This window comes from Anabas testudineus, chromosome 1 (genome assembly GCF_900324465.2).
Source record: "Anabas testudineus chromosome 1, fAnaTes1.2, whole genome shotgun sequence".
NCBI classification, from domain to species: Eukaryota; Metazoa; Chordata; class Actinopteri; order Anabantiformes; family Anabantidae; genus Anabas; species Anabas testudineus.
The window spans coordinates 25,566,019-25,583,152 of record NC_046610.1 but is presented as its reverse complement, the minus strand read 5'-3'; the positions used below and the strand labels follow the sequence as shown (position 1 = coordinate 25,583,152).

The window sequence follows — 17,134 nt, the reverse complement described above, 5'->3', positions numbered from 1 at the left end:
TCCAGTCTGCAGCTTAGATGAGATAAGAATAGATAATAGATAGTAGAGTCTCTGGTTAAATAATGTGATACAGGAAAATGATTGGCTGAAACAATGCACCGCCTAAATGTTGTGGAAGGCTGGAACTGTTTCCCTGATCCTGACACGGATCAAATCTTGTTACTTAACTGGGATTCAAGATTCCCAGTTACCATTTTAATTGGAACAGGACATTTGTTAGAAGTGTCTAATATCCAACAACACAGATTTCTATTTTATTTTATTTTATTTTTGATAATTTTGTGATGTTTCATTTTCAACAGTCTCTGCCAACACAGAAACCTGAGGGATATGAAAGAGGAAACGTTATGGCTGATCTGAGCAGTGGTTTGTTACTTGGCTTCTGTGTTCTTCAATTAATTTCACTTTTGTAAATTCTCTGAAAGCAGAAGTTAGACACCACTATGTCTACAGTCTCTTTCTGCATAGGAATACTTTCCTTCTGTGCCTGCTCCAAACTATGTATGTTCACTGGTTATAGTGCTTGTTATGCAGCTGTGAGCACAATCTTCATGCCATCTATAGGGATGGCTGTGGCTCAATAGATAGAACAGTTGCCTGCAAATCGGAGGAATGGTGGTTTGATTCCCAGCTCCTTTTGTCACATGCCAAAGTGTCCTTAGGCAAGATACTGAACCCCAAGTTGCCCCTGGTGAGTCAGGTCAGCTGCATAGCAGCTCTGCCATCTGTGTGAGAGCGTGTGTGTGTGCGATTGGGTGAATGAGATGCAGTGTAAAGCGCCTTGAGTACCAAATAACAAGAAAGGCCTTCTCAAGGCACTCCACAGTGTAAAGTTTAAACCTTACAAACTGTATATTTATACAGAATTATATAGAAAACCCAACAATCCCACCTGAGTAAGCACTATGCAACAGTGAAGAAAAAAGACGTTTAATAGAAGAAACCTCCAGCAGAACCAGGGTCAGGGTGGGCGGCCATCTGCCTCAACCAGTCGGGGTGAGTGGAAAGAGGAGAGAGAAAAGAACAGCAGACAACAAAAACAAGAACAACAAGCAGTAACTAAGAGATGGTTCAGAGATCTCTGATCTCTGATCTTGGAGTCTTCTCTGCATGAGCTTGAACCTGTATTTGTGAACGACACAGTGAACCGTGTACACGGACAGTGATTTGGGGAAGTATTCCTTAGCCCATGCAGTGATGTAAACGGTTTGACAATCTGTAGACACAGCTTTTCACAGGTTGGTGAACGTATGCCCTCCTTTACTGAGAGATACTGACTCTATGTGTTCTATGTTCATTTGTGTATTAAGAGTTGTCATGTCATTGTTTTCTATTCTGCTGAAGCGTTCCCAGGTCAGCAGAGAGATATAGTTCCTCCAACGTGTCCTGAGAAGGAGGCCCCATGCAAGTTTTTTTCCAACAAACAGACACACACGGATAGTATAACATTGAAGGGACAGATTATCTACAGATGCATTAGGATTAGAGGAACTGTTAAACTATTCTGTCATCACTTCAGATAACTAAATTCATGTTTAGATTTTAATGAAACTTGTTATTTGGAATTCAAACCCAGAAATACATTTGATTGTCAGTTACAGCAAATTGAGTTATATCATCTGATTAAACCTATTACTATAAATCATGTCCTAAAGTACTGTTTGGAAAAACAAACCAAAGTCCAGTGTGTTTCCTCTGTTAATCGGTTTTGGGGCTGGTGTGAAAGCTGTTAAATCAAACTCTGTGTGAAAAGCAAACCATCTGAAAACAAAACCTTGTTCTGAGTTTAAGTGAACTGATGCTTCTCGTTTGTGGTGTGAAACCAAGACAGAACTACCACAGTAGATATGTGGTTTGAGTATTTGCCTGTTGTACACTGTAACACATACACTGGACACATAAAAGATGCAAGTACAGGAACATCTGCACCGAGTACAGGCTTGAAGTCGCAAAGTCAAAATGGGACACACCTCCAAAGGTGGTTGAGAAAGACCGAGCTAAGATCCTGTGGGACTTCCAGATACAGACTGACAAACTGGTAATGGCCAACCAACCCGACATAGTAGTGGTGGACAAACAGGAGAACAAGGCTGTAGTGATAGATGTAGCAGTCCCAAGTGATCAGGAAGAACATCAGGAAGAAGGAGCACGAGAAGATCGAGAAGTACCAAGGGCTGAAAGAAGAGATGGAAAAGATGTGGAAGATGAAGGCACAAGTGGTACCTGTGGTGATAGGAACACTGGGGGCTGTAACTCCCAAGCTGGGAGAGTGGCTCCAGCAGATCCCAGGAACAACATCTGAGATCTCTGTCCAGAAGAGTGCAGTCCTAGGAACAGATAAGATACTGCGCAGGACCGTCAAGCTCACAGGCCTCTGGTAGAGGACCCGAGCTTGAAGGAATAAGACCGCTCCAAGGAAGAGGCAAGTGGGGAATGTTTTTAATATATATATATAATATTGTACTAGAGGTAGTTTTTCCTGAGTTTGATTTAGGTTTTGTGAACTGACAGGCCATCTGTGTCACTTTGTATTTATTGTTTTGTTCATAATGTTTCTGATCAGCTACTACATATTCTCCCCTTTGCTCTTATTTCTTTACATGCCCCTGACATCATGCAAAATCCATTTTTTGCTCATTTATGTGCACATATGGCTCTTTGGTGAGTGTACACACACAGTATGTATGTTAAAAGTGCACTCCTTTTTTATATTTGTGTTTTGTGGAAACCCGTTGTCACTGGGGCTGGAAGGAAGGTACTAAGGTAACTGCTGGGTAGTTATTTGTACTCAAGGTGTTTGTACCTTAAATAGACCAATATTGAACCTTTGGGGACATTTTCTTCCTTAATTTAATGGTACAAAAATGGTACGTGTACACGTGCTTTAATTCTACTCTACTCTTCTATCACTCAAAGCCCTCAGCCTCCTAACAACAACACCTTTGGTAAACACAGTGAATGGCTGTGAGTAGTGACACGGCAGATTTTATTGTGCTTTTAAACACATCTGTGCTGCTAAACTTAAAGAGGTGTTAAAACTACCTTGTTCCTCATTCATTACCCACCAAGATTAGAACAGTCATTAGACCAGAGTAAGACACAAGGTGGCAGCACAAAGTAACTTTGCTACACTCAAGGTGGGAAAGCCTGTTTTATCATCTGCCCATGAGTCCAAAATACAAAATGATTATAAAAACCAGCAAAAGCTTACATTTGAAAATCTTAAACCAACCAAACAAACACAAAAATACATAAACAGACATATTTCTGATTGATCAGAACAATTGTAAATTATCAATCACTGATTCCTAGACAATCAATGAATGCAAAATATAATAAATATAACATGTTTATAATACCTGTTTTTAAGGAGGAACATGTTTAGCTTGTGACCTGAGTCAATATTCTCCATGTTACCACGACTATAATGCAATTTATAGATTCACTTTAGTACAGGTGCTGCACTCCTATCACGACTCTGAGTGCTTTGTTTCTGATCCTGATGTAAGGTGAACTTCAAAGTGCATTCATTTTAACTACAAGGAAATCAACCTTAAATCTATAATATATATATATATATATATATATATATATATATATATATATAAAGAAAATGACAACTAACTAACTTTTTTTGTTCTTTTGTTTTTGCATCAAACACTAAGCACATTTTTATCATTTCATCTTTAACCCCATATAAAAACAGAACTGGAGAAACCAAAATAAAGCTCTGGGTAGTTCTTGTGTCCACTGTGGTAAAGTGAAGAGACACAGGTTCCTACTAAGGTGCTGGGAATTCTTATGACATGATTTCAGATTTATGATGGTGTTTCTTCACTGCAATCAAATTAATAAGTGAAACCATTATAACAGCTCACAGATGAAGCAAAAAAAAAAATTGGGTAAAAGATCTCTAACAATGGAACATGTCAAAGCCTGGTTTTAATATAGTCCATGTGTTGCATAAAGAAGAAAGGGATGGATATGGCATCAGCCATAAGACCTGAGGGACTCTAATAAAAGCCAAACTGTTGCAGAGAGCCAAGTTCTTGGCTCAGTTTGGGTCAAAATATCCGTTCCCTTGACTGAGCTTCACATACAAATGAAGGTGAACATCATGTCTGGAAATACAACCATCAGTTCTTCAGTGTAAGTGAAGCTCTTTACAAAGGAATGGGTCATTGACGGAGAGGATGGTTATCATTTCTGAACTTGCTTCTTCTCCTTTCTTGCGCACCATGTCGATCACATCTCGTGCTTTGTCTGCTCTGAGTTTGTCTCTGGCTGCTTCAGCCTCAGCGTCAGTTATAACCCTGCGCTGCAGAAGTTCGTCCAGCAGCGTGTCTAGAACAGGATTAGACACCCTGCCAATAAATTGCGATCGAGCCTTTTGCAGCTTCTCCTCTGCTGAGGTCTTGTTTGTCGTCATTGGCTGAGTTTTATCTGGAGATGTGTTTGAAGATAAAGCTGGAAAATAATTCAAATCAACAATCAGTTGTCACATTTCCAAAACTAAATGGTAACATGTTCAAGACTTTTAAATACCACACTGAACACACTGATACACAGACCTAGTCAAATGGCTCTCTACAACATTATTTACATTTTGAATTACTTGGCAGACACTTTTATCCAAAGTGACTTACAGGTACAAGGCCATGGTAAGTGGAAGGAGGTCTTGCCTAAGTTGTTACTGTGATTGTAGGTGAAGACTGGGCTTCACCTGACTACTGCTACAGGAAGAGCTGTGCATCAACTGCAGGTGTTCATAATGCACATGTTGTATTTTATAGTAGAAATATATGCATCATGTGGCATTACATTTTTCAATCTTTCAATTGTAGATCCATAAGAAGAGAATGCAAAATCTATTGCAAAGTAATGCTAAGATAAAAACCCTCTGCAGTGTTTCCAGTCTGCTAGCTTTAGCACAAATGGGCAATTCATAGTCCTACCATTCTAATGGGATACAGTGGTTGTGTTGTGATGTTGGGATGTTGTTCTAAAAATACACTGATGTTCATTTTTGACTCAATTTTCCCCAAAGCTCTGCTTCACACTGAGTCATGTCTTTACCAGGCAGATGAAGGGTGTACTCCCACACATGTTTCCTGTTTAGAACTTGGACCTTCAGAGTCAATTCCTCTGTACCCATCTTCACAGTGATCTCAAATGATGGGTGGTAATTTGGTCCATAGTTTTCAAAAAACAGAGCATTCTGGAATTAAATGGAAATGCTATTAATAAATATTTTCATATTAATTTAAGTGAAATTGTATTCAGGGTGAGAAGAAGCTGATCGTGATACTTACAGGAGGCTGGATTTTGTAGCCCTCTGGGTCAGTGTGAAGGCTGTAATGTTGGTCTTTGTAAAGGCGACAAAAGGACGGGGCCTGGATATACTCTGAATCGTCATGTTGGGCTTTCACCTTCAATAATATCACAACAGATTGTTAGAGAGCTTTTAGACTTTATGACTTTGGGTGATTAAAAGCAGAGGTGGAACAGTACACTGTGGTGTTCCAGAGGATGTTACCTCGTGCAGAGGGACGTTGCTCGGTAGCAGAATGACACTGAGGATGAGATCTGCTCTGTGTGTTGGTCGCAGAAACAGCAGCACTTGGCCATTTATTGGTGTCCTTAAATTTACAAGTCTCTTGATGATGCCAAAGGCAGACAGGTGAGGAACATCTATGACCACGTGTGTTTCAGTAATGTGCAGTGGCTGTATGATGCTCATGCCATCTTCAGTGATGTGGACAACAGAAAGGCTTTCAGAGACCAGAGCTGTCAACACACAGGCGCATCCAAGATTATTTATTATCCCAATACGAGTTTAATGGTATTTCTGTGTCTAAACACCACCGGGGAGCTTTAAATGACCAAAAATATAATTTTATGTTGATTAAACACAGCATCACATAAGACTGTGATTGTTACCAGGATCAGGTTCACAGTGTGGGAGGTGCAGCTGACGGATGGAGTTCTGGGGACACCTAACGCTGAACAGTGGTCCTCCAGGCACCTTTCCGGCTGATTGGAGAAGCTTGTCATCCCACATCAAAGCCTTGTACACAACCTCTCCCTTGTGAGTCACAGTAAACAACAGCCCAGTCAAAGAACACTGGAACACACCTGAACTGGGGAAGGTGAAGCTGCATGACATGGTTTAAAGGAAAAAGGTTTTTAGAATTAGTTACAATTATCCCAGTGTCTTTACGTCCAGTTTTTCTTTGTCAGTGTGATTGCTGAAAGCTGATACAGAAAGAATTCATGGTGGGTATAATGTTTTGGGACTAACGCTGAATGTCTTTGACATATCAAAGTTGAGTTAGCATTTTCTGATGATGCTTCTAAGTAGTAGTACCTCAAGATTTGTACTGATAAGTTTAGTATTATTCTTTATTTTCACATCACTGGGCCTATAAACTTTGTTTATAATTACTAAAATTAAAGATCCAGATAAATTGATGGTACTGTTGTTGTAAATGTTGGACCTACTAAATAACCTAATGATTAAACTATATTTTAATTATGACAATAACCAAAAGAAAATGACATGCATGTGTGTGTTTACCTGTATGAAATGCCTTTACTTTCTCTTCTCACCTTTGGTGTGAAGCTTGACTGAACCTGCAATCCAAAAGGAGAAAATACAGTCAATTATTTTACCAATGGTACTAACTTAAGATGTGGTGCACTGGGCTAGGGGTGGGCCTAAGGACTGTATCAACATGTTATAAAGCACTGTAGTGTACAGTCATGCTAGAAATAGCCAGTGTCATTTGTCCAATTATCATAGCAATACTTCTACGTGAGACTATATCATGAAACAAAGCAAGTTATTAAGAATTTCATCAGTGGCACTGACAGAACAAGTGAGGAAACTGAAGAAAGGGCTGACATTGATTTTTTTGGGCTCTTGTGTTCATAAATAAAAGAGTGCCAGAGCTCCTCAGCATACTGGAAATAGCAAAAATGATTACTGCGTGAATGGCAAGAGAAGTTCTTATAAACTGGTGTTTCACTCTTGGTACACTGTATTTTCCAACATCTCCCTACTTGTGTTAAATACTGAAGTTCTTGATTAAGAACTTGTTTGATTTATTAACATGATCTGGATAAAATTTTAACTGAACTAAGCAGATGAGTTGAGCTTTTTCCCAGAAGCACTACAGAGTATAAGGGCCTTAAAAGTCAGCTGTACTGCAATCTTTTATCGTTTTAGGAATGAACACGTAACACTGTGTACAGTATAGCATACAAAGACAACAACATAACAACAGGAAAAGTTTGTATCTCAGAGTTACATTTGTTATGCAGATAGTTTTGTAAAGTTAGAAAAATGAAGTAGGACAATCTTTAGTCTTCACATGAAAAAGACTAGTCTTGAGCTTCTTTGATACTCACATTATGCACTTTTGGCTTCGCTACCCTGGACAGGGTTAAAGAAGATGAAGAAAAAACGTTGAACGCCGGGTAGAGAGGCTCACTGAAAGTGGTGTGGAAGGTATGAAGCAGAGTCTTTGTGTCTCCAGACAGTGAGTAGAAACACAGAATGCCAGCTGACCAATCCAGGAACAGCCCAAGTCTTCTTTGTCTGGCCAAGAATCTTTTTACGTCAATGATTGGAACAGGCTTAAAAACCTCCCTAAGGCTGTGATAGAAGGAATAACCATTCCATACAGTTATAAAGAAACACCAGGCCTTGCTGCTCTCTTTAAGTTGTATATTCCACAGTCCTTTCCTTTCTAAGCTCTTATATGCCACACCAATGTCCACGAGTCCTTCCCACTCCACCTCCCAGTAGCAGCGTCCAGTAAGACCCTCTCTACACAGCAGCTGGTGCACTTCATTAAACCTCTCTGGGTGGTCCGGATATGGTTGCTTCTCTTGAGTAAAATCCACTTTTCTGTTGCACTCAGACAGAACAAGGTGTTCATTCATTGTGTTGGGATCAAAGGTGAGATCACAGGCGTCTACGAAACAAATTGTAAGAGATAACTTTTGGTTTTGCTTATTTATTACAACAGAACAGAAATTAAGTAACACTTTGAGCAGCTTACACTCGTGCAGAAGTCGTGGGTTTACCCAGTGCTCTTCATTGTGGTCCACACTGAGACAAGAACACAGTGAAACAGTCCTTTTAGCTTTGTAGTTATCAGCACAGAAGATATTAGAAAAACAAATGGACAGTTTTATACTTTGCAACAATGTGTACAGTCTACCAACTTCAGTTTTTCCAGTCTACATTTTGGGTCTTCAAGTCTCTCAGAGAGGATCTTCACTCCTAAATCTCCTGGGTAATTGTAGCTGAGGTCCAGTTCTCTCAGATGGGAGGGGTTGGACCTGAGAGCTGAGGCCAGGGAGGCACAGCCTTCCTCTGTGATCCCACAACATGATAACCTGCATGGGAAAGGGCTCTTACTAAAAAAGACTGCAATGTTGTAATATGTCTCACTGTGGTATATAATAGTACCTCAGTATCTCCAGCCGGCATTTTGAACTCCCCAGTCCAACAGAAAGAAGCTGCACTCCTAAATCCTGCAGGTCATTGTGACTGAGATCAAGTTCTCTCAGCTGACAATTTGAACTTAGTACTGAGGCAAACACTTGACTGCATTTGCTTTTAAGGTAACAACCAGACATGCTGTAAGCAGGACAAATATACATAATGTTTAGTCATGACAATGAGATCAATAATGTATGTGGAGACAATCTTATCATTCAATGCAGGTACCTGAATTCCTGTAGTTTACAGAGTGGGCCAATCAAGGCAGAAGGAATAGTTGTCAGCAGGCTCAACTCATCATTGACGTCTTCGTACTTTTCTTTCTTCTCTGCCTCTTTCATAAAATAACCACTATAATCCTGTTGGTAACTGTATATGCAGTCAGTCAAATCCAGGACTCTCAGAGAAGACTGCTTGAAATGAAGTATAGAGGCCAGTATGTGACAGTGGTTAAAATCCAGAGAAAACCCAGACAATCTGCAAAACATCACAAATCAGTTATTACTGCACAGGTGCAGAGGAACTGGGGTTTCATTAACTTTTACCAAGACTCTAGTTGATAGACATTCCTCGCCTAAAGTATTGGAACAGTAATGCCAGAAAGTTGTAAATCAGATCCAGATAAACAAAGGAACTGGCCTCACTGTTTTAATACTTTAGGCGAGGAATGTGTGAGTGTAGTTCAGTTATATCATATTTAAAAAAGGATTAAACTACTTAGATGAGCCGATTTTAATGTTAAACTCACCTCAGTTTCTCCAGCTTACAGTTTGGACTTCCCAGTACCTCAAAGAGAAAGTGAGAAACAGGAACATTGGCGTTCGAAAAACAGACCAGGCAAAGTTCTCGCAAGCACGAGTCTGCTGACTGAAGAATGGACGATAGTATGTCAAGGCAATCGTTCAGATGTCCACTCTTGAGTCTGTACAAATCAGAAGAACAGCAACATAGTGAATTAAACTAATTACTAACTGAGTTATACAGATATGTACCATATACTATACTGTAGTGGGCCAAGAGTGTGTCCCTAATACAATCCCAGCCTGGGATGTAGCTTTTGTTTGACTGTTACTTTCTACTGTCCGATATCCAATAAAAGCTAAATTCCCTGAGATACTGCAAATTAATAAAGGTTAAATGAGAGGGATCAAGGTAGAAGAGTGAGGTTACAGGGGGCTGAGGTGAGGAAGGTGCAAGTTTGAGATGGAGGTAGCAGAGATGAAGATGTTGAGGTTCTCCTTAGGAGTGACCAGGTTAGACAGAATAAGGAACGAGTACATCAGAGGGACGGCTCACGTTGCCTGTGTTAGCAACAAAGTCAGAGAGGCCAGACTGAGGTGGTTTGGACATGTTCAGAGGAGGGATAGTGAGTATATTGGTAGAAGGATGTTGGAGATGGAGCTGCCAGGCAGGAGGGCAAGAGGATGGCCAAAGAGGAGATATATGGATGTGTTAACAGAGGACATGAGGTTGGCTAGTGTTAGGGTAGAAGATGGTCATGATAGAGTGAGGTGAAAAAGGATTCATTCTTGAGACCAAGGGTGCCAAATATGTGGAAATTCCCTCACGGGGCTTTGAGGGTTTCTGTGATTGAGTTTTGATTTGACCTTTTCATGGGTGAAAAACTATTTTATTTATAGTTACTATTCTAACTTTATTACAACCTTAAGAAACCTGCAATCGACTTGGTGCATTAGCAAATGCACACTGTCCTGCTATAACTGATAATAACTGCACATTTTTGGGATATAATTTTATTGGTCAGATTAAAATTAAGATAATTCTACGGTAAAATGGACCAGTTGAGACCAAAAGAAAAAGAAACGGAGTAAAAATGTGCAGTTATTATCTGAGTGTTGAGAAGTCAGAGGCTGACTTTAATGGTAAGTTGCTATCTAATTACAGTTTATCTAACATCTATTAATGTTGTCTGTTTGGTGCAAATAAATAGAGACAGCAAAAAGGAGTCAAACATGTACATTATAAAACACTTATCTTTGGCTATTATCAGAATTCATATGCTACTTACACAGCTTTCTTGCACTTCTTTATTTGCAGGATGAGCTTCCAAATCCCCATAAATGGTGTAATGCATTTTGTCAGATCAAGCTCATCGAGCACTTCCCCAGATATCTGCAGCAAGGTGGACAGCACTGAACAGTCAATGGGTGAGAGTCTTACTCCTGAAGTTAGATACATGCTGATGTCATTCTGAAATTTCTCCTCTTTTAGCTCAAACTTGCAGAGAAAAAGATTCATGCATCTCTCTGGTGGGATGTTTCCTGCATGAAACCTTCTCAAGTATGTCCTTATCTCCTCAACAGTGTCTGAGCTGCTCTTTGTCTGTGGTAATAATTGTTGTAGCACCATCTGATTGGACTCCAGTGAGAAGCCAAGGAAAAAGCATAGAAACAGGTCCAGTTGGCCTTTTTCACTTTGCAAGGCTTTATCCACAACCTTCTTCTGCAGCTCAAGGAAGCTCAGATCTGTGGGGTCAGCGCCCAGGAAAGACTTTAAGATGCTCATGTTTTTTGTCACACAGCAGTGGAACATATACAGAGCAGCAAGAAACTCCTGAAGGCTTAAATGCACAAAGCTAAACATCTTTTTCTGGTAGAGACCACATTCTTCCTTCAGGATTTCCGAGCAAAATCCACAAAACACTGAAGCTTTGTCAACATCAATGTCACATTCTCTGAGGTCCTCTTCATAAAAAATGATATTTCCTTTCTGCAGCTGCTTGAATGCCAGCTTGGACAGATTTAAAATCATGTCAGCATTTTTTAATTTTGACGTCTTCTTCCGACCCTTCTTCGAATGTTTCTTTCCATATTTCTGAGTTGTTCTTTGAGTTTGAATGAGAATATAATAAATGTAAAGTTCTGTCATTGTTGTGATCTTTTGGCTCCTGCAGTCACCCCAACCATTCTTAAATACTTCAGCAATGATCCAACAAAAGATTGGGATATGGCCCATCAAGTAGAAGCTTATCATCCCTCTAAGATAAGATAAGACTTCCTTGGCCTGACTAGCACTGCTGAATCTCTTCTTGAAGTATTCTTCCTTCTGTTGATCAGTGAACCCTTGTACTTCTGTCATCTGGTCAATGTACTTAGAAGGAATCTGACTGACTGCTGCAGGTCGGGAAGTTACCCAGAGCAAAGCGTTAGGCAGCAGGTTCCCTTTGATAAGGTTTGTCACCAACACAGCCACAGTGGATTTCTGATCGATTTCACTCACTCTCTGGCTGCCATCAAAGTCAAGTGTAAATCTACTTTCATCCAAACCATCAAAGATAAACAGCACCTGCCTGTTAACAAGTTGTGTACTATTAAGCAGTTCCAGTTCAGGGTAGAAGTGAAGTAGAAGTTGCAGCAGACTGTACTCGCCCTCTTTGACCATGTTAAGCTCTCTAAAAGGGAGTACAAAGATGAAGTCAATGTGCTGGTTGGATTTTCCTTCTGCCCAGTTTAGAGAGAAGTTTTGCACAGCTACAGTCTTCCCAATGCCAGCTATCCCCTTTGTCATCACTCTATGGATGGGCCTGGGTTGAGTATTGAGTCTTCCTGGTTTGAAGATATTCGGGGTGTCAATTTGTTGATAGTGCGGTGCCAAATGTGTTGACCTCTCATCTGGGATGTTAAACTGATCGAGAACCTCATGTGGTCTGCAGCCATATTCCTCAGTCTGCTGCATAATGTAGAGTCTTGTGTAGATATTCTCAAGTCGAGATCTACTGACTGATGTACCCTCACATATCCATGTGAACTTTTCCTTCAGATGGGCTTTAAGTTTCTGGTTAACACTATGCACGCTCCTTTCAGTGTCTGCCGGTGTGTCACTAGAATGTCCACCTGCCTCACTTCCCTTGTCAGTTTCAGTAGTGTCCTTGTGGGAGTGTTCTGACCTGTAGAGTCCTGACCTGTCAAAATGTAAGGACTTTAACCTGAAAATGAAAAAAAGTTAAATGTAATGTATTGATATCTGCAGCATCATACATATACAACTATGTGTATTTGCCTCCTGCATATTTGTACACATATCACTTAAATGATCCAGATCATCAAAATAAATACATATTTCTGCTCAAAGATGACCTAAGTGTATGTAAAATGCCTTTTTTAAATGATGATTTTATTTAGTAAGAGAAAAAGCTGTCCAAAAAAGCACTCTCATGTGAAAAAGTCATTGCGCCTTAAACTTAATAACTGGTTGTAACACTTGCAATTAAATGTTTGCAATAACTGGCAATGAGTCTTTTAAATCACAGTGGAAGAATTTTAGCCCACTTTCCTTTGTAGAAATTTTTTAATTTAGCCATAAGTGCTTGAGCTGGAAGGCCGGGCATTCCCTTCAGGGAACTCAGTTTTCTTCCTTTGTGAATAACGGCTCTCACCATAGTTCACTGGAGTCCTAAAGCCTGGAAATGACTTTGTAACAATTTCTAGTCAGAGATTTTGTTTCTTATCTGTTCTTGAACTTCTTTAGATTGCAACATCATGTTTGATGACATGATGTGTGTTTTATAAGATCTTTCAACATGATTCACTTTGTAAGACAAACTGTATCTAATTAAGTGATTTCTTCAATAAACAGGTCTGTAATGAGACCTGGGTGTGGGAAGTGATATTTAAATAAGCTTGGTTAATCATAGTTTATTCATGATTTTAATTCATGTTTTGTTGCCTTTCAATCATCACTGTAAGATTATGGCAGTAATTGGTGGGTGATTAAACTATGAAGTTATCTATTCGCAAAATAACTGTTGCTTGACAGAACTTGAAGACATGGTCCATTTAAGACATGGTCAGTATAATTGTGATATAAGTCATTCTATTCATGTTTTGACAGACAACATAAAAGGCAATGATGATGAAAATAGTGCATCACAACGCAAATTATGTTGCTGGAAGCGTAGGAGCCACATCATGTTCGTTTTAGGCCCAGGACAGAGAGCAGCTGCCACTAGCACACATGCAAATGTTTGTGCCGTGCATATCTGTGTGTCAGGAGTTGAAGAGATATAAGAAAATTGGTCCTGCCCTTTTATTTCATTTCTAAAAATATATGTTGGGTGCTGGGCTCTGGGATGAATTTTGCTGCAGTGGGCACCATGGGTGACTCCCACTGACCCCTAGAAACTTTTTTGAAAAAGGATAACTATAAAATTCTGATATAGTATGTGATCAACCAGAGTCCAGCAGTGAGTAGTCAGCTGGAAACTTGATGAAGCCTGAATGATCTTTTAGTGTATGTGGCTGGTAGTAAAGGGTCCAACGACAGACCTCATATCAAAAAACATCAGCAAGGGATCATAGACAAAAGGAATTATTCTAATCTTACCCTTTCTCTAACTGACCACCTTGTAATTCCACATCAAAATATTCGTGCTTTGTGCTCTTCTTCTTTCCTTCCTCTCTTCCTTTCTGTGCCGACTCATCTCTGTCTCTTATCTCCATCTGTTTTAGAAACAGAAAGTGGTAGTTATAGTCAAAGAAAAGGCAAACAAAACACAGATTAAACTTGACTTGTTTGGGTTTCATCTTTCTGTTAATAACCCTGGTTGATCTTTGACTTTCCCAGCTCACTTCATCCCCGCTGCTCAGGTGTTATGCCGAGTTTTGCATGCATGCCGACATCTGTCGGATCTCGGCAACTCCGAGTTGCCAAATATTGCACCCCCTTCCCTTATTGACTGTAACACACGTTACCTTTGCCCTATTAAAAATGTTATAGCAGATTAGTAATGTTGTGGTTAATGAAGGTTTCCATTGTGGTTCGTTGAATGTTTAAATGTTATCAATGTGCCATACTTTGTCAAGTCAAGCTCAATCTAATAAATTCTCTGCTAACAATAACAAGATGTGCAAACTTCGGTATGATTTGGCCCACTCACACTTTTGCGTGTGTGAATTTTCACTGTCAGCTTAAAATAATCTAAAAGATGGACAAATGACAGCAGGTTGTGTGTTAGGCTACAGTTAATAAGAGAGGGGGGTGCAATATTTGGCAACTCTGAGTCGCCGAGATCTGCATCCTCCTCCCTGATTACAGACGGGGATGCAGATGTCGGCAGGCATGCAAAACTCTGCATAACACCTGCCGCCATCTTGAATCGACCTGACCGAGCCTCTTGCTCAGCGCAGCAGCAGCTTCTCTTCCAACACTTCTATTCATACATGTCGCTATAAAAGTGTTAACCTTACACACTGCGTGACTAAACACTGACAGCTGATTACCTTTTACAGTGAAACTCTTTATACTGAGATTTAATATACATGCATACAAGTGTTTCATACCAATAAATGTGAGTAATTGATCTTTGACGTGTCAATTACACCAGATCAATGCTTTTAAACACATCAAATCTTTAACTCGCTCAGACACTAGCAGGTGTTAGTGTTGTCATTCTTTCGTTAGTTCTATAGCACTGAACGGTGAGGTAGTGCCAGTGTACCATCATACTCACAGCTTTGTTTATGTATGCTCCTCCTCTGCTGCCTCAATTATTCACTTTGACATGTCTCAAACCAGCGAGGACAACTTTCTCAGTCCGTGAAGCCTCTTCATGAACTCTGTGTCCACTCAGGTAGTTACCAGTTTAGACTGGACCACTTCCGGTCTTTTTATTCTTCATCGATCGCCAGCAAAACTATGAGAACGCTCTCTTATGTCCTGTCTTATGTGGTTCCTTACTTTTACAATAACTGGTGTTATGCCAAAAAGTGACTCTCGGCCAGAAGCTGACTGCCGTCCGCGGGTGCGCGCGCGCACACACACACACACACACACACACACACACACACACACACACACACACACACACACACACACACACACACACACAGTTAAAGACGTTCGGCTGGTCATATAAATATCATCAGAAGGTGATTTATTTCACTGATTCTGTTCAAAAAGTGAAACTTGTATAATATATTCATGCATTACACACAGACACTTCAAGTGTTTGTTTTTTTTTTTTTGATGATTAGAACTGACAACTAATGAAAAACCCAAATTCAGTATCTCAGAACATTAGAATATTACTTAAGACCAATATAAAGAAGGTCTGCGGCACTGCTCAGGTGTTATGAGAGCCCGGATTGCTCTGATAGTGGCCTTCAGCTCTTCAGCATTGTTGGGTCAGGCATATCACATCTTCCTCTTCACAATATCCCATAGCTTTCCTACGGGGTTAAGGTCAGGCGAGTTTGCTGGCCAGTTAAGAACAGGAATACCATGGTCCTTAAACTAGGTACTGGTAGATTTGGCACTGTGTGCAGGTGCCAAGTCCTGTTGGAAGATGAAATCTGTGTCCCTAAAGTTGGTCAGCAGCAGGAAGCAGGAAGTGCTCTAAGACTTCCTGTTATACACCTGCTTTGACCTTGGACCTCAGAAAACACAGTGGAGCAACACCAGCAGATGACATGGCACCCCAAACCATCACTGACTGTGGAAACTTTACACTGGACCTCAAGCTACGTGGATTCTGTGCCTCTCCTCTCTTCCTCCAGACTCTGGGACCCTGATTTCCAAAGGAAATGCTAAATTTACTTTCATCTGAGAACATTACTTTGGACCACTCAGCAGCAGTCCAGTCCTTTTTGTCTTTAGCCCAGACGAGACGCTTTTGACGCTGTCTGTTGTTCAACAGTAGCTTGACACAAGGACTGCGACAGCTGAAACCCATGTCTTGCATACGTCTGTGTGTAGGGGTTCTTGAAGCACTGACTCCAGCTGCAGTCCACTCTTTGTGAATCTCCCCCACATTTTTAAATGGGTTTCGTTTCACAATTCTCTCCAGGGTGCGGTTATCCCTATATATATATTGCTTGAACACTCAGCAGTCTTCCCCATGATTGTGTAGCCTACAGAACTAGACTGAGAGACCATTTTAAAGGCCTTTGCAGGTGTTTTGAGTTAATTAGCTGATTAGAGTGTGGAAAGATCCTTTCTTTATATTGATCTTAAGTAATATTCTAATGTTCTGAGATACTGAATTTGGGTTTTTCATTAGTTGTCAGTTCTAATCATCAAAAAAAATTAAAATAAACACTTGAAGTATATGAGTCTGTGTGTAATGCATGAATATATTATACAAGTTTCACTTTTTGAATAGAATTAGTGAAATAAATCAACTTTTTGATGATATTCTAATTATGTGTCTCCCGGTTTATCTCCCACCACAGCTGATTATGACGGTTTGATACTGACATAATACACATTAGCCAAGTGTATTGACGGGTGCGGTGTGCGTGAGCCCCGCTGTCTCAGTCTGACGCTTCCCTCGTCTGCGCTTCCTGTAGATCCAATAGAGAGCCGCGACTCCTCTGAGAAGGATCTCCATAAAGCAAGGACTTTCTTTTAAGCAATAACCCCATGTGACATAGCAAACGTAGTATTATGTAAATAATTGCAACTATGTATGTAAATTATTAATGTTTCATGCAACCAGAGGGCACAAAAGACGGAGTCAGACCACATCCAATTCCTTGCTTGTCCTGTGCAAATTTAGCCAATAAAGCAGATTCTGATTCTAATACCGTATTAAACCGTGATAAAAACTGTCCACTGAATATATTCACGTGGTTATAGTAATGGTATGCCTTTATACAGGTTCAA

The 17,134-nt window shown here is 40.2% G+C and overlaps 1 protein-coding gene across 1 annotated transcript; it reads right to left on the bottom strand.

The window, feature by feature from the left end:
- Positions 1-3,630: 3,630 nt before the first annotated feature.
- LOC113161984 (protein NLRC3-like) lies at positions 3,631-15,275 on the bottom strand. The gene is made up of 15 exons (XM_026359888.1): positions 14,982-15,275; positions 13,856-13,971; positions 10,542-12,458; positions 9,261-9,434; positions 8,741-8,989; positions 8,480-8,650; positions 8,233-8,406; positions 8,067-8,116; positions 7,411-7,979; positions 6,578-6,633; positions 5,941-6,155; positions 5,537-5,787; positions 5,313-5,429; positions 5,077-5,218; positions 3,631-4,467 (listed from the first exon to the last, which is right to left on the bottom strand). Exons 2-15 carry the CDS (start codon positions 13,969-13,971, stop codon positions 4,145-4,147), a joined length of 4,524 nt encoding a protein of 1,507 aa, XP_026215673.1. The 5' UTR covers positions 14,982-15,275; the 3' UTR covers positions 3,631-4,144.
- Positions 15,276-17,134: the final 1,859 nt, after the last annotated feature.